The sequence below is a fragment of the Tupaia chinensis genome, unplaced genomic scaffold (assembly GCF_000334495.1).
Source record: "Tupaia chinensis unplaced genomic scaffold, TupChi_1.0 Scaffold000465_1, whole genome shotgun sequence".
Taxonomy (NCBI): Eukaryota; Metazoa; Chordata; class Mammalia; order Scandentia; family Tupaiidae; genus Tupaia; species Tupaia belangeri.
Window position 1 is genome coordinate 2,833,490 of NW_006159974.1, and position 17,490 is coordinate 2,850,979.

The 17,490-nt window shown below is 42.8% G+C and overlaps 1 protein-coding gene and 1 pseudogene across 9 annotated transcripts in view; one reads left to right on the forward strand and one right to left on the reverse strand.

Annotated features, from left to right (window-relative positions):
* The window catches only part of STAG3 (STAG3 cohesin complex component), a 67,394-nt gene that overhangs the window by 31,834 nt on the left and 18,070 nt on the right, over positions 1–17,490 (reverse strand). For 8 of the 9 annotated variants that reach the window (XM_027774668.1, XM_014590594.2, XM_027774669.1 and 5 more), the window contains exons 9-29: positions 16,595–16,668; positions 14,969–15,092; positions 14,370–14,468; positions 14,089–14,168; positions 13,465–13,572; positions 13,083–13,197; positions 12,844–12,949; positions 12,583–12,686; positions 12,056–12,148; positions 11,840–11,929; positions 11,390–11,590; positions 11,203–11,273; positions 11,012–11,099; positions 10,420–10,500; positions 10,245–10,352; positions 9,927–10,095; positions 9,677–9,813; positions 8,490–8,591; positions 4,615–4,763; positions 4,305–4,433; positions 4,066–4,223 (exon numbers count right to left, since the gene is read on the reverse strand). In XM_027774668.1, coding sequence (XP_027630469.1) covers positions 4,066–4,223; positions 4,305–4,433; positions 4,615–4,763; positions 8,490–8,591; positions 9,677–9,813; positions 9,927–10,095; positions 10,245–10,352; positions 10,420–10,500; positions 11,012–11,099; positions 11,203–11,273; positions 11,390–11,590; positions 11,840–11,929; positions 12,056–12,148; positions 12,583–12,686; positions 12,844–12,949; positions 13,083–13,197; positions 13,465–13,572; positions 14,089–14,168; positions 14,370–14,468; positions 14,969–15,092; positions 16,595–16,668 — 2,386 coding nt within the window. The remainder of the gene's footprint in view (positions 1–4,065; positions 4,224–4,304; positions 4,434–4,614; positions 4,764–8,489; positions 8,592–9,676; positions 9,814–9,926; positions 10,096–10,244; positions 10,353–10,419; positions 10,501–11,011; positions 11,100–11,202; positions 11,274–11,389; positions 11,591–11,839; positions 11,930–12,055; positions 12,149–12,582; positions 12,687–12,843; positions 12,950–13,082; positions 13,198–13,464; positions 13,573–14,088; positions 14,169–14,369; positions 14,469–14,968; positions 15,093–16,594; positions 16,669–17,490) is intronic. The other variant, XM_014590595.2, reaches the window with a different exon arrangement.
* Positions 5,135–5,711, forward strand: LOC102498252 (ras-related C3 botulinum toxin substrate 1 pseudogene; annotated as a pseudogene).

Genomic DNA, 17,490 nt, shown 5'->3' on the forward strand with positions numbered 1-17,490 from the left:
TTGGGAGTTCTTTCTCCCTCCTCCTCTCTCTCTCTCTCTGGTGAGCATGCAAATCCTCTGGCAATTAAAAGACAAAAAAATAATAATAACAACAGGTGATCTTAAGATAAAAAATCATGAGGATTGTGTAAAAATATTTAAGATTTGGAATATAAAATGTTAAAGAGAGGCACCCTGATTAGACATGTCTATACAGATGTACAGACATCTTTATTCAATCTTAGGTTTTATCATTAGTTTCTATTCATAGTGTCTAAGTTTTCCTTTCAACACTCCCTTTAATGTTTTTGCTGAACATTCCCATTCTGAGTGAGGCTTTCCCCTGCTCAGCCTTTGTCACTCTTTGTAAGACTGTAATCCCCATCCACCAGCATTCCCTCTCTTGTGTTTTCTTTTTTCTTTTTCTTTTTGCCATAGTACTTATCACTATCTGACAATCTCTAGAGAGATTTTTGTGTTCTCTGCTATATTCCCAGCACATAAGCTCAATACAACAAATGAACAATAGAACCAATCTCAATACAACAAAAGAACAATAGAACCAATCTTTTCAGTTTGATCTCACCTTTACAAACCTGCTATTTTAGGCCAATCAACCAACACATCTATGTTTTGGCTAACAAATACCTGTTTTGCTTGTGCTATTCTGCTAGCTCATGATGGTCATTATTCCTCTGGTCAGTATGTATAAATCCTACCCATTTTTTTTGTTTATTAAAATACTGAGTTTATTTCACGTTTATTTTTATTTTGTCTCCCCACCATTTCCATGTCTGACCACCACTACTATGTCCTATCCTAACAGTCCAACATTCTCAAAACCAAGCAAAGGGTGGAGTTCTAGCTTTAAAACTAAACAGGTGGGACCAGCAGATGGCATAATGGTTATATCACTGGACTTCCACGTAGTCAACTACCGTTCAAGGCCCTGACTCAGCAGCTTAAACTCAGGCTAGGCATATGTGAGTGCGTTCCCAAAATCCTGAAAGGAGAATGGAGGAGAAGGGATTATGGTATGGCCATCCCACGTGGCGGGGGTTGATTTCTTGCTTTCTGTCTCTCTCTCTGGTGAGCACATGTGCCCTATAGTAAAAATCTCTCTAGGAAAAAAAAAAATTAAACAGGCATTCTGGACAGCACATTTTTGGCAATGAAACCTAGACAACATTTCTCAAACACAGTAGTGAAAGTTCTCATTCTGTATTATAAAAAAAGACAGCCAGATATCAACTCTCATGGAAATAAGATGGAAAATTTTAACAAATTGTTTAAACTATTTTCTTAAAGAGACTTCCTCCACAGCGAGATCTTGAATAGATTCCTGCTCAGTCATCTGGAAGCAATTCTTCACGTAATTGATGAACGTGGCTTCCACTCTGGAAAGAGAACCACCTTTTTCTATCCTTGCTTGCATTTTTGCTTTAATGTCTTCTACAGAACTAGGTCCTTTCAGTGTTTTAAAAGTTATTTTTCTTTTTAAAAAAATTATTGACCTTTCAATCTTTGCCAGGAGAAAATCATATAGATTTCTTCACTGGAGTTTTTTCTTTTTCTTCATTTTTTTAAAAAGAATTATTTTATTTAACTTTATTTAATTGTTTTAATTTGACCAATAAAGGACAGAGAGAGGGGGTGGGAGTGAGTGAGGAAGCTGCCAGCTCTGGGACTCGAACCACAGTCAGCTACATGGGAGTCCAGTGCCCTTAACCACCATGCCACTTGCAGACCCCTGTTGCCTTATCTTCCAAATTATCATCATCATCTTCATCAGCAAGTTTTACTTTTTTCTGTGGAACCTAGCTACTATCTCCAAAGGCAGATCGCTTTCCGGATATACTTAAGAGTTTAATATCCTCCTCCTTTTGGGACTCTGCATCTTCCTTCACAGCTACCAAGTGCTATCCACTAATATGCACAGGCCTTAAACCTCACTTCAACCTTAAGATCACAGGTGGTATTATTTCAAGGACTAGAGGGAAACAGTTGGCTGTACATTTTCAATGTTGCCAGTGTTACTTTAATTGGACTGCCTTCATAATTCATTGCCTCTGCTTCAAAAATGTGTAATTCATCCTTTGTACCAGCACTTAAACTGATAATTCTTTTCTTTTTCTTTTCTGAACTGACCATTCTTAAAGATAATTGGTGTTGATTTTCATCATTGTTAGCCTTTAGTTCACAACCAGAAAGACAGTTCTGGAGCCTCAGGGGGTTCATGTCTATGTCCATTGAATCTTCTATTGTGGTGGTGGCATGCACTTAGGTGGGAGAGAAAATGGATGGATAAATGACCATGGCTCCTAAAATCAGTTGTGCAGGATGGAATTACTCCAGGGACTGAATCCTACCTTTTTTTAAAAAAAAAAAAAAAAAAAAAGATTTATTCTTATTTAATTTTAAAAAAGATTTATATTTGATTTTATTTACTCAATCATTTCCTTTTTTAAAAAAATTTTGCCCCCCCCACACACACACACAGAGGTGCCCCCATTAAAGGGGGAAAAAAAGGAAAAAGGAGAAAGAAAAAAAATGTAAATTATAAGACAGGTGGTTTAAGTGGCCCCATAGCCTAGTGGTTAAGGGAACTGAATCCTACATGTCTGACAGCTGTTCAATCCCAGCTCTGGTAGCTTGGGAAACATGCTAGGCACATGTGTGTGCATGTTCAAAATCCTGCCAGGATAGAAATGGGGGAGAAGGGACTGCAGCATGACCATGTCCCATTGGGAGTTCTTTCTCCCTCCTCCTCTCTCTCTCTCTCTGGTGAGCATGCAAATCCTCTGGCAATTAAAAGACAAAAAAATAATAATAACAACAGGTGATCTTAAGATAAAAAATCATGAGGATTGTGTAAAAATATTTAAGATTTGGAATATAAAATGTTAAAGAGAGGCACCCTGATTAGACATGTCTGCATTTTATTTATTTTTTTAAATACCTATTTTTGAAGACTACTGATCTTTTTTTTTTAATAATTATTTATTTTATTTTATTCATTCATTCATTTATTTTTTAATTTGACCAGAGAGAGACAGAGGGTGAGAGAGGGAGAGAGAGGAAGTGAGAAAGCAAGCCACCAGATTCAGGACTTGAACCCTGGTCAGCCATGTGGGAGTGTCCAGTGCCTTAACCACCACGCCACCTGCTGGTCCCATAAGGCATTTTATTTAACTGTATTTATTTATTTAAATTTGACCTGTGCGTGCATGCGCGTGTGGGTGTGTGTGTGTGAGAGAGAGAGAGAGAGAAAGAGAGAGAGGGAAAATGAAAAAGCAAGTCACCAGGTCCAGGACTCAAACCACAGTCAGCCATGTGGGAGTCAGCACCCTTAACTAACATGCCACCTGCCGGCATGCGTATGCATGCGTGTGTGTGTGTGTACACATAATTTTTTTTTGAGAGAGAGATTTTTTTGCTACAGGGTGTGTGTACTCGCTGGAGAGACAGAGAAACAGAAGGTGAGAAATCACACCCCAAGGGGGATAGCTACACTGCAATCCTTTCTCCTTTATTCTCCTCTAGGGATTTGAGCACACACATACAGGGCCCGACATGAGTTTCTTTTTTCTTTTTTTATTAAGGAATTGTTTTATTTAATTTTATTCATTGTCATTACTTTATTCTATTGTATATTGTAGTGGACTAGAGAGAGACAGAGAGAAGGAAAGTGAGAAAGCAAGCTGCCAGGTCCGGGACTCAAACCATGGTCTGCCATGTGGGAGCCCAGCTGCCTTAACTACTACACCACCTGCTAACCCCTCCATGTGAGTTTTAAACCGCTGGGTCTAAGACTAAAATTGCATCAATTATGTGGGAGTCCAGCGATGTAACCATTATGCCATCTACTGGTCTCAAAGTTTGCTATTTTTAGTTGGTGAGATAGACTACAAGGAAAATGAATACCCTTAATGATAGCAGACGCTCAGTAAAGTATTTATTTGACAAAAAAAATTTGAAGGAAGCTCAAGTTTTAAAAGAGCCAAAGACTATCTGCTGCTTATCTAACTAGTGGCAACAAAAGCAACAGTGTTGAGCCCCCTGTTGTCCATCTACACAGCACTCTACCTTCTGTTCGCCTCCTCTTGGAGCGGGGATAGCCTTGAGGGCTGGCCTCTGCTGTGTTCTCTACAGGGTTGAGGGAGTGGCAATAGGTGGTGACTGGACCCCAGGGATGACCAGGTGTCTGGGAGATATGCTGCAGACACTTTTCCAGGTAGGAGAGTCTAAGGGGTGAGAAGAGACTGAAGTGGATATAGGCCCCTTTCCCCAAATCTACATGTTTCTCCACCCACCCATTAACTTACAGCAGTTGCTTGTCCTGATGGAAGAGTCGAGGGGAGAACTCTGAAAGGAGTTCCAGGAATGCCAGGTTTGGGGGCTGATCCGATGAGTCAGCTGGAGGAAGCTCAGACAAGGAGAACTTGATGCCTTCCCTTGGTTGGGCAGAATTACTTTAGAAAGGTAATCCCTTCCCAACTGGCCTCCCAGGGCTGGGACATCCTGTTCAAGAGTATCCTCCCCTATACTACTACCAACCTTGACATGTTTGCACTCCACCTTCCCTCTAAGACCTCAGCTCTCCCCTTACGTGGGCTCCAATCAATCCTTCCTTACTTGTGTAGCATGACCACAAGGTCACGGTTCTGCAGTTGCTGGGGTCCAAAGCTCAGGGCAAACCTTCGGGCCAAGTCCCTCATTTCAATGAAGGCTGGAAGCTCATTCAAGCCTTGGGGCCCATGCTCCTGCAGCAGTTCTGTGTACAACTGTATTCAGGAGACAGATACATTGGGAAAGAGGAATAAAGTAGAAATAGAGAAGCACAACATTCTCTTCTGTACTCAGAAACTTGCAAAGGAATGGGACACCATCTACTACTTTTAATCTGCAGCAGTCTTCACCTCTACTCTTTAACAATAAATAAAAGCACCTATAGTAGCTCTGCAGTTTTCCTCAGCTTTGGTTGGTAGCCACTGCTGGGTTGTGGCTTCCCGTTCATGGAGGGCAAGACAGCAGCTCCAGCACCTCGTGCCCTGCCACCCACACTTGGGTGCCTGCTGCCTCACTGCACCCCTGAGCCCGCCACTTCTCGCCTCAGCACCAGGCCACAGCCACCACAGCCCAGTGAGGAGCACAAATGCAGGCCATCAAGTGTGTGGTGGTGGGAGATGGAGCCTTAGGTAAAACTTGCCTACTGATCAGTTTTACAACCAATGCCTTCTCTGGAGAGTATCTTCTCACTGTCTTTGAGAACCATTCTGCCTGTGTTATGGTGGATGGAAAACTGGTGAATCTGGGCTTATAGGATACAGCTGGACAAGAAGATTATGACAGATTATGCCCCCTATCCTATCCACAAACATATGTGTCCTTAATTTGTTTTCCCTTGTGGGTCCTGCATCATTTGAAAATGTCTGTGCAAAGCGGTATTCTGAAGTATGACACCATTGTCCCAACATTCCCATCATCCTAGTGGGAACTAAACTTCACCTTTGGGATGATAAGGACATGACTGAGAAACTAAGGAAAAGAAGCTGACTCCCATCACCTACCCACAGGGCCCAGTCATGGCTAAGGAAGTCAGTGCTGTAAAATACCTGGAGTGCTTAGTGCTCACACAGTGAGACCTTAAGACAGTATTTGAGGAAGCTATTCGAGCAGTTCTCTGCCCACCTCCCATCAAGAAGAGGAAGAGAAAATGTCTGCTGCTGTAAACGTCTGAGTCCCTTGTTCTTGGTCCTGTCCCTCAGAACCTTTGTACACTTTGCTCAAGAACAGTGAAGCCTTCACACTCGATGCCAAGGTTTTGTTACAGATTAATTTTTCCATAAAACCATTTTGAACCAACCAGTAATTTTAAGGTTTTTGTTTTAAATATGAGTACAAACTCACACTCTATTAAAATTTAGCCCTAAAATGACAAGCTTTCTTAAAGCCTTATTGTTTAAAAGCACCTATTTTCTTGCTCAGATAAAGAGTTGCCAAAATACCTTCTGAATTAAGTTGCCTGTTGTGCTAAGGACACTAAGCACTCAACTGCTTAAAGACCTTTGTCTTTAAGACAACTAGTTTCTGATGTTAGGAGGTGGAAACTTTCTAAGTAGTTTTTGGATAAGTAAAACAGAACAGCCTCCTTAAAGAAATGCTGCCATTTAATGCATCAATAATTTATCAACTTATGTTCATTTCATAACCTTGTACTATATAATGGAATAAATCTAACAGCTCAACTTTCTGGATCAATCTATTTAATTTTGTGTTTTTCTATAGGGTGTGTGCGCTCGCCAGAAAGACAGAGAGAGACAGAAAGCGAGAAATCACCCCCCCCAGGGGGATGGCCACGCCTCAATCCCTTCTCCTCCATTCTCCACTTGGAATCTTGGGTATGCTCGCACACACGCCTGGTGTGAATTGAAGTCACCGGGTTTGGGACTTGAACCGCAGTCGACTACATGGGAGTCCAGCGATGTAGCCATTATGCTATCTGCTGGTCCCTTGTAGTGAATATTTTTAAAAAATAGTTGACTAGCTTCTGCTGCAATTTTGAACAGAATTCTTGTTCGTGTGTTTCCTTTAATGAAGTATTCTGTTCTTACTCATGGGTGTGCTGGGGTGGAGTATGTGAAACATTTGATACGATTAATGGATGAAGACAGTATTTTGACAAAATTTTAAGTGGTTATTAATTTACACTATACTGTACATGGAATAATTAAACTGCATAACAGTGCCACAGGTAAAAAAAATTTAAAGGTTAATTTTTGCATATGCAGTAGATGATGAAGAAAGGTCGGTATTTCCAGTACGTGTGAAACTTGTTTTCCTAAGCTTTTCCTTTTTCTTACCGCTCCCATCCCTCCCAAAATCAGGCACTTAATTCATCTTTGAACTGGTCATTCCCATAGTTGCTAAGTCATTCCCATAGTTGCACTTAGTAAGTGCATTTCTTATAGAGCCCCTTCTTAATGAGCAATATGTCTCCTTGTATTAAAAAATCTTTCTGATAATGCATTAGACTTTTTTCGGTGGATTAATAAAAGTGCACTCCTATTTTCATGTTGCTTTATTCAAGGCTAATAAGTGCTTTCCTTAGTTTTCTAGTAACTAGGCATAAAAATCATATGTTGCAGCTTTATGGTTTTTAAAACATTTTAGATATTCTAAACTATGAACCTTAACATCACTGTCCTGCCAGATCACCAACGATGTCGCTTGACTAACACTGATCCTCTTTACCTCCCCCACATGGCCACATGCTTCTTGTTGGTTTGCCTAACACTGTTCCTTTGGGTCTGTGAGGTTCTGTAAACTGTGCTAGTGCTAATGATGTTCTGTACAACTTACTCACTGGCAAGAATACAATGTTGGACCTTTCAACCACTAGAACAAAAATTTTTAAACTGACAGTTGCAGAATTGTGTTTTTACATTGATCTTTTGCTAATGCAATGTCATGTATGACTTAATAAATCCTTAAATCATAAAAAAGCATCTATAGTAAATGCAGGATGGTCTGAGATAAAATAGACTAAAAATTAATCAGGCGTTCTCTATTCCCTCTTAGATGATGCTGATTCCTATTACATTGGGGTGGAAATGCCTAGTCGGTTTAAAATTTACTTTCTATGTCTAGTGTGGTGGTGCAGCAGTAGTGTAATGCTCTGCAATGCTGCAAGCCATGTGGATGACTGGAGTTCAGTTCCTAGGTAGATCTGTACCCACTGGGAATGTGCACAGCCTGTGAGCTGGATGCTGGATGGCTCATGGGCTAGGAGACAGAGGGTGTTGCACAGCTAGACCCTGTTGGAGGTGCTTGTCCCTCCACCAAGAAATAAATAAACCTAAAAAACAAAAAATACTTCCTAAAGATCTCTTAGGGAGCCAACCAGGTGGCATGGTGGTTAAGGCAGCTGGATCCCACATGGATGATGATTGTGTGGTTCAAGTTCCAGACCCAGCGGCTTGAAAAACATGTGTACATGCATGCTCCAAATCCGGACAGAATGGAGGAGAAGGAATTGCAGCATGATCATTTTACTTTCTCACTCTTTTCTCCTCAGTGCAGGATCTCATCAGACCCTGGCTAGTACACACACCATATACCTTATTAAAAAATAGTAATCATAAAAAAAACAAGTCCCACTAGGTATGAAAGAAATTGCCACATAAAGTAAAAGTCAAAATAAAAAAGTTCCTGCTCTTAAGAGTCATACATTCTTGGGGCCAGCAGGTAGCATGGTGGTTAAGGCCTAGACTCCTATTTGGCTGGCCACAGTTCAAGTTCTGGACTTGGTGGCTTTCCTGTCTCTTTTTCTTGTGCATGTGCACTGTGGCAAACTGAATAATACTACTACTAATAAATAAAATTAAATAAATAATTCTTTAAAAAACAAAGTCATGCATACTAAGTGGTTGAAGGTGGGACAGATAGTTGGGGACTACAGGAAAAGCAAGTCATGGTTCTCTGGAGGCCCTCTAGGCAGAAGGGAGTACCTGCTTGAGGCTCAGCAGCAGGATTCGGGAACAATGACTTCGGTCAATCTGTCTTGCTCTAGTTAAGGTTTCCTTGATAATGTCACCATAGTCGTTGTAGAACTGCGGAAGAAGAGATGGAGAAGGTAGAGTCTGACTACAGAAAAAGACTTTGTGTGTTGTTTCTTCCTTCACATCCCTAATCAAGTCTCCTCAATGTGTGCTGAAGAGGGAAACATGAATCTAGGCACAAAGTAACTCAGACTAGACCTCATCTCTGAGAAGTAACTTCAGGTGCAATGCCCCCCAAAAATCAGAGTTTAGGTATACAAATTAGGAAAGAATCTCTGCCCCAAGCCCAATTCTTGTAGGAGAAGAGCAGTAAGCTTGTAGCTGCCCACTCCCACCTAGCACTGATGCCATCACTATTCATCTTTCCCCCTCAGAGGTTCGAAATACCAGAACTTTGGTCTGTTTTGCTTACTGTTGTGTCTTTAGTGCCAGGAACCATGTCTAGCACATAGTCAGTGCTCAATAAACAGAAATCAATACAGTTATGGACTGAGGAAAATGAGGTACATAACTAGGTATCTTCTGAAGATTGATTCCGCTTCTATTCTTTTTACTCTTCTTATAGTACTTCATTCTACAGTCTGAACTAAGACTGGGGGAGGGGGGGAGTATCTAGAGAAGAAGAATAAGCTGTTTCCCTCATCCCATGAACTTCTCAGCAGTTTTTTCTTCCTAATTATTTACTACCAAGTCTCTTTTCTTTGTCCCTTTATCTTCCCATCCTCCTTCTCCTTTTCTGTTTTTTTTTTTTTTTGGAGAGGTCTTTGCTATAAGGGCGCATGCGCTCGCCAGACAGACAGAGAGAGACAGAGAGACAGAAAGCGAGAAATCACCCCCCAGGGGGGATGGCCACGCCACAATCCCTTTTCCTCCATTCTCCTCTCAGGATCTTGGGCACGCACGCACACGCGCCTGGCCTGAGTTTAAGCTGCGGGGTCCGGGACTCGAACCACGGTCACCTACGTGGGAGTCCAGTGACATAGCCATTACACTAACTGCTGGTCCCCCTCCTTCTCCTTTAAGCCTGATGCCATCAGTTTCCCTACTCCCCTCCTTTCTATAGTGATATAATGCTTGAAATCATGGCTGTACCCAACCTGGTCCCCCTCCTCAATTTATGTAGGGCCCCACTGTACTTTGTTGTAGTGTTTGAAAACATCTGAGGCTGCATCCATGTCCAGCACTCCATATAGCAACAGCTTGCAGAACCCAGCTAGGAGGCGGCGCCGCTGGTGGAGCTGCTCTATTTGTGACTGATCCTCCTGGGAATGACCTGGATCACAACAAATGAAAAACAGAATCCCAGACTTGGGCCTCCTGTCCTGTTTCTGAGCCAAGTCCAAGCTCCAAACCCTTTCAAAACCCCAGGAATAGGGTCACATGTACCACTGCCCAGGTCTCCAGGCTGGATGAAGACATGGTCCATGAGGAAGCTGGCTAGCTCAGACTGGAGAGTAGCTTCAGGAAAAAAGACAAGGGGCCTGAGGAAATCGCGTCCCCCTACAATCATCTGAGGGCTGAAGATGAGAAGTAGATCACTTAATAAGACAAAAGCCTGTTGGGGGTGGGGAGAGAAAGAATGCTTAAAAATGACAGCATAGTTACCCAAAACAGAAATAACAAGAGCTCATTTCTCCTCAGTGCAGGATCTCATCAGACCCTGGGGACTCTTGCCTCCTTGATTCCACCTGAGTAAATGCTCACCTGCTCTTGGATCTCAGTATCTACATCTGAGAGGCAGTTCTGGCAGAGTTCGCAGAAGGCCACCATTCTGTCCTTCAAACTCAACAGCTGTTTCTGTGGAGACAGCAGCTTGAAGGGCAAGAATGAAGATATAGGTTCCTCCATTCCCATTACCTCTGCTCAGAGCCATACTCACCTGGGAAGCACCTGATTCAGAAATATGGGTGAGTGTCCAGAGAATGGAAAAATAGACAAGAGTCAAGGCTGGCAGGATCACCTGAAACAATGAGATGTTAGAAAAGTGAGACTTTGGTCAAGAAAGTAAGGGGCAGGTGGTGGGAGACAGGGAGAGAGAGGTGAAAGGAAGCAGGCAGGCAGGCAGGCAGACACTGAAAGACACACACATACACAGAACAGTGATGAGAGAAAGTGAGATTGGGGATTCTAATTTCTTTTCCAATAGAAAGGAATTAATACTCTAGACGATCTTTAGAGGCTTCTATACTGGATAAAAATGCCACCTCACCCTAATTTACTCAAAGTATCCTAGAATCCCTCAATATTATCTTTCACTCCCAGAAAACCTGACAAGATAGCTGTTTTCAGGCCCTGGAAATAAAGTCCACCCTTCAAGGGAGGAATGGAAGAAGCAACTCTACCTGATCATCTTCCCTGTCTCCTCTCCATACCACAGGACTGGACCCACTAGAGAGAGGTGGCCATCTAGGACACAGGTCTTTAAATACTCTTCTCCTGTCTTCATACATCCAGCCTGCCTGCCTGCCTACCTGGTGAGGAACCTCTCCTGTGTCTACAGCTTTCTGGAGGAGTCGGTTGCATGGCTCATAGAGCTCCCATCGAGTTAGGTCATGAGCGCTGTGGGTAGCAAGAAGGAAACATTACTCCAAAACAGAACAAATGGAATGAACCCTATAGACATGGAAGACAAAGAGGAGGAAACAGAAGAGGAGTTGCTTACTTGTAGAAAGCAGAGAGCCGCTTCAAAGTGGCTGCCAGACTATACACCTCATCTTCATCTAAGAAGGATGACTGAGGAAGAAGGTCCATAAGATGATTTTCCAAAGAATTCATCAATCTATGTTCCCCATCCTGTGGCCTTCTCCCACCCTTGTTTGAGGTGTCCCTTCATTTAGCCCAGCTCCTACCTGAAGGAGCTCTTCAAGTTCTTGCTGGAAGCGGTCGGTCAGTAGATCCACTAGCTGGCTACGGGCAAAGTCCACCCGACTGAAGAAAGTGAACTCAGGATTACAAAGCAGATAGAGGGCATGAGCTCCAGCTTCAAGCACCACTGGCTCCACATGCTTCACCACCACCTCCTGGAGTTGTTGCAAGAGCAGCTCCAAGTGCTGGGGAAAAAAGGTGGGGGAAGACAGTGTTCTGAAGTGGGGGTTGGGGAGGACAACTCCTAGAGCAGAGTAGAACTAGAGAAGATAAGTAGTAGGGCTGGAGGCACTAAACTGCCAGCATAAGAAAAAAAAAATGGGATTATTGATTTTTCTGGAGCCCAGTTTCTTAAGCCAGACACTGGCAGTAGAATCCTTGATCCTGGCAGGAGAGAAACAAGGTGTAGGAAGCATTTCTTCTTGCCTTCTCACCTTCTCCAAGCGCCTAGTGCAGTAGATGTTGAGGTCAAAGTAGTTGAGGAGCTGGAGCAGGGGAGCAACCTTTTCTGCATCAGCTGAGAACTGTAATGATTAAGGGGGACACCAACTTAATAGTTAATACACTGCTAATTCTTACCCCTAAGCTTCACTGGAAGCCATTTCCCTCCACCCACTTGGTTTGCTGACTGGTGGGTGGGGCAGCTCTACCTTGGCCAGGAGCTGGGGTAGCAGAGGGATGAGGTGCTCAGTCAGCTTCACCTTGTCCTCAGCTTGAACCTTACGTTCTTTAGAGGTTAAGCCCTGGAATCAGAGTCATTTGAGATAGGAGGAAAGTGAAGAAATCCTGGGTCCACAGGGTGTGTATGTACATCCCTCATCCCAAGGATCTTCTTTTCTTTAAGAATAATTTAATTTTATTTATAACTATTATTATTTTTAATTTGACCAGAGACAGAGAGGGAAAGCAAGAAAGCAAGCCACCAGGTCTTGAACTGCCATCAGCCTTGTGGGAGTCCAACACCTTAACTGCCAATACCATTGGCTGGTGATCTTATCTGCCCAGGAAAAACAATAAAATTAAAACTCAACAGCTCCTTTCAAATTTCTTTTTTCTAGAAACAGAATTCTTTGAGGGGCATAAAGAACACACTAATTCAGGACTTGGGGATAAGAATGAAAGATTTCTGTCTGAATTTAATACTGCTAACTTACCCAACCAGTTCCTCATGCCATACCTTCCTTCCAGTGACTCGCCCCACAGGTGGATGACCCTCTGAAGCTTGCCGGACACTGGACACAAGGATTTCTATCAGTGTGCTCTCTTGCACATCACCCAGGTCTGCATTGGCAGGAAGATCAAAAACACAGAATCACAACTTAGCCACCCTCCATTTCTGGTACACCCTCCCAATGCCACCCCTGCTGCCTTTTGCAAGTCAGGAAAGAATCTCTCTCCCCTTAAAGGTCCTGTCCCCCTGCTACCACATGGCACTCACTCTGGTCCTTCTCCAGTAGCAGGCTTGTCAGACTCTCCCAGTCCTTCAGCTGAGGCCCAGCACAGTCCCACAGGCTGTCTACCAAGTAAGTAGCATGGTCATGGAGCTGTGGAAGAGAGACACAGCAAGTCACCAACATCACATTACTCTAGAGAGTATTCCTAGAGTGCCTGCCTCCATCCTTCTCTACTTGTAGGTCTTAACACACAACAGCTACACATCTCCTTCCCATTCCTCACCTCACTCTCCACAAAGAAGGACAGCAGAAGGTAGAAGAAAGTCTTTTGGGTGTGTGGATTTCGATGTCGCTCTCTCCCACCCATGGTTCTTGTCTCACACTCAGGGTAGAAAAGCCTGGTGGAACAGACACAAGGAAAGGGCACAACCAGGAGAAAATAAAAATGTGACAGTCTCCCTGGAAGGAAGAAAAGGCCCAAGAAGAGGATAAAGGAAAAAGGTCCAGAGCTAAGAAAAGTCCCAAGAAGATGTGAAGAAAGGAGACACCAAGAATGATGTTAGCAAGTATGGAAAGTCCTTAGGCAGAGCAACAGCAGATGTGGGAGAGAAAATGCCAAAGGACAGTGGTAAAGGAATGTAGGTTGGTGTTAAAGGAACACTCACTTCCAGTACAGAAATTCTCCTGCTGCAGAGGCCAAGGCTCGGTTAGAGGCATATACAACAGGGTAGATGCTCTCACAGTCTGTGTCTGTCAGCACTCCTTCCATGTTTCTGCCAAGGAAAAAGGTGAAAGAGAATGTGGATATGGATATTGTCTTCTAGCAATACCAGGCTAGACATAGAAAGGGGAAAAAGCAGGAGTATATCACTCCCAAGAATGTTTAAATGAAGCATGAAATACAGAGGGATATGGAGAGTTGGGGACCACAGGAAAATTTCCCCCTTGGGATCCTACAACTTGGGAGGGACCTCTCCCTTTCAACCTGCACGTAAGAGTCAATGATGTCGGGGCCAGCAGGTGGTGTGGTGGATAGCGGCACTGGATTCCCACATGGCCAACCCTGGTTCAAGCCCTTGCTTTCTCGCTTTCCCTTTCTCTCTCTCTCTCTCTCTGATAAAATTTAAAAAAATAATAACAACAAATGGAATTAAATAAATAAATAATTCTTGGAAAAAAAAAAGAGAGTCAATGATGTCAGGTAGAGGGATGGGACTCCGGAAAGGCCTGCCTTGATACTGGAAACATAAAAATCCGAGATGTTTGCCTCCCCACTTCCCAGGACTCACTTAAGAATAAGTGTTAGCAACCTGACAGCCTCCACTGCTACTTCATACTCTCTATCCATAACCATGGAAACCATGCGGTCCTGTAAGAAGAAAAATATCACTGGATATCTTACTGTGCCCATTCCAAAACATCATATTCTCTCAGAATTTGAAAGACTCTTAAAGAGAAAGTGTAGAGGCAGATGATGGGATAGTTAAAGCTACATCATAGCAACAGAAGTGGAAAGACATGAGGTGGAGAAATGAGAACCACAAGCAAAGGAGCACAGTCCCAGTCTTACCTTGAAGCGGCTGGTGAAGAGGTCCAGCCGTGCCGCCAGGTTTCGGTTGCTATATAACCCTTTCAGAGCCTTAAGGCACTTCAGACGAACTTCTCGGTGCTATTGAGAAGGGAAAAACAAAATAATGGAAATATGACTACTCCTCTACTCATCCTTTCGGAATCTCCACATTCCCCTCTTAGCTTACTCAGCTAGGCTTGGGTGTCTTCTGTGCTGAGGATTCCTGAGATGTTAGAGATAATAAAAAGCTTAGTTCTTACTTAATACACAAAAGGGTCACAAAAGAATTTAGGAAAAGGATCCTTTGGCTACCATACTAGAACTTGTATCACTGATTTATCAATAACTTTCTTCATTTTTCACAGGGAGTCTTTTTCTTCACAATCTCAGGGTTTGAGACATTTCAGCTCCTGAATATATCTTTCCCTCTTCTCCCTTATCCTTAGTACTCTTTAGTACTGAGGTGGTTTCAAAGCTCAGCATCTTGATGGTTTGATCACTGCTCACTAGGTGAAATACCAAAGTGGCAGAACCAGAGCTGCAGTGTTCTAAGACAGGGAAGAGGATGATTGGAAAAGGGAAAAAAGACGGACTCTCACCTTATCATGCAATGTCCAGCCGATATATTTTAAGTAGCTGTCAGTGAGGAAAGAGGTACTGTAGGTTTGCATCCAACACCCGATTTCTTCAATGCAGATACCACGGATCTCAGGAAGGACATCCCTACACACACACAGAGGAAAACTGACTCTTACCATCTTCTCAACAAACCCATTTTGCATTCTATTGATCAGTTCTCTTTCCCAGAACTTACTTTCTTGATGAAACACTATGTACCATGCCTTTTATACATATACACATACAATATACTTGAGGGTTTTCAACAAGTTCATGGAAATACATATTATGAAAAATTATGCATGGATTTCAAAATTTTTTGCCCCAAAATAAACTTGTACTTTAATTCTATTTTTCCTCAAACTTTCTGAAGTCCCCCCATACAAAAGTAAATATTTTATTTCTGTAACTAGCCCAAAAAACAGTTGAACCAGCTCTGTACGACCTTATCCTAACACATACCCCTTTTACAAACTGATTTTTTTTTCTTTTTTTTTTTTGGAGAGATTTTCACTGTAGGGCGCGTGCGCTCGCCAGACAGACAGAGAGAGACATAGAGACAGAAAGCGAGAAATCACCCCCCAGGGGGGATGGTCACGCCGCAATCCCTTCTCCTCCATTCTCCTCTCGGGATCTTGGGCACGCACGCACACGCGCCCGGCGTGAATTTTAAGCCACTGGGTCCGGGACACAAACCGCGGTCGACTACATGGGAGTCCAGCGACATAGCCATTACGCTAACTGCTGGTTCTCCAAACTGATTTTGAATGTTCATTTAATCATTGGCCAAACTGTGTGTATGTGAGTGTGTGCACATACATGTGTGTTTTAATTCCACTTCAGGGACCAGCAGATGGCATAATGGTTACGTTGCTAGACTCCAACATAGTCAGAGTCCTGGACCTGCTGGCTTAAAACTCAATGTTGGGTGCATGTGTATGAGTGCCCAAAATCCTGAAAGTAGAATGGAGAGGGAATTGCAGCATGGCCATCCACCTCCCCCAGGGGGGTGGTGATTTCTCGCTTTCTGTCTCTCTCTCTCTGTCTCTCCAGTGAACACAGGTGCCCTCTAACCAAAACCTTTCTTTAAAAAAAATCCCACTTCAAGCAAATTAATTCAGCTGAAAGGTTCTTGAAAAGTTTAAGTCAAAACTTATCTAAGAGTGGGAAACAATTACAGATAATCCTTTTAAACTTAATTCTTCCAGTTCTTTACATATAGTAGTATGAAAAATGCCTCTGTCCTTTCCTCAGTGGAACAGTAGGCTGGGCGAGGAGAAAGGTTTCCGCTGCCATTTGGTTCTCTGCTCTTGTCCTCTCAAGTTCCCATCCCCAGAAAGATGGGAGGTGATGGCAGGTCTTGGGCAAAGTTAGAGCAGCAGAATACTCAGAAATACCTTTTCCTTCGATTTTCTCTCCCAGAAGTGCTTACAAGATCCTCTATAACCTAAGCATTAATAATTTGAAACATTCATAGGGGTTTTGCTCTAGCTACATGAGTTCTGGGACTAGCCAAACAACTTAAGAGTTAAGAGGGGTCCTTATCACTTTTACAGACTCCATAACAAACGACCAGCTGCTGCAATGAGAAGAACCCATTGACTCACCTGTACCGATGTACAAAGACACCTCTGAAGAGGGCATTCATCATCCCTTCAATTTCCTCTTGATGCTCTTGGAGCTAGAGGACAGAGAACAGGTCAATCTCTCTTGTGCTCCAATAGCATAAGGCCACAAAGAGGGAAAAAAAAGCACAATTTCTGCCTACTTCCTGTTTATTACACAGTATGAACACCTGGTAATTTATATTCCATTTAAACCTAATTCTGGAAAAAGTTGTCAAGTTTCTTCATGTTTGGTAAAAATAATATCCCGGGGGAGTGGCAGCGGTGGGCAGGAAAGAACCTCGAGAGTGGTGGAGCTGGCAGGGCTGACTGGGAAGGGGTCAGAGTTGGCTAGAGGCATTTGGGTTTGTAAGGAGGGAAGAGGGTCTGAAAAAAAAAAAATCCTATTTGTGTGTGGTTAATTGGCTATTCAGAAGCCCTAGCTGGTAGTTATGTATGTTTTTTACTAACAATAATTGGGAAAAACAATTTTTAATAAATGCAGTTTGTCTGATAGAAGAAGTAAAGTGGAGGTCCAGAAGATGGCATAGTGATTAGGATGCTGGACTCCCACATGGTTGACTGTGGTTCGAGTCCTGGACCTGGTGGTTTGCTTTCTTGCCCCCGCACCCTGATCGAATTAAAAAAATAATAATTATAAACAAAATTAAATAAAATAATAATTTTTTTTTAAAAAAAAGTAGTAGTAGTAAAATGAAACTAGTGAAAAAGAGAAGAGATGAGATCACTAGATCTCAATTAGGGGCAATTCTGCCCCCCAGTAGACATTTAGGAATGTCAGAAGATATTTTTAGTTGTCACCACTGAGAGGGATGGGAGCACCAATCACTACCGGTATCTAGTACATAGAGGCCAGGGACACTGCTGAGCTTCTTACA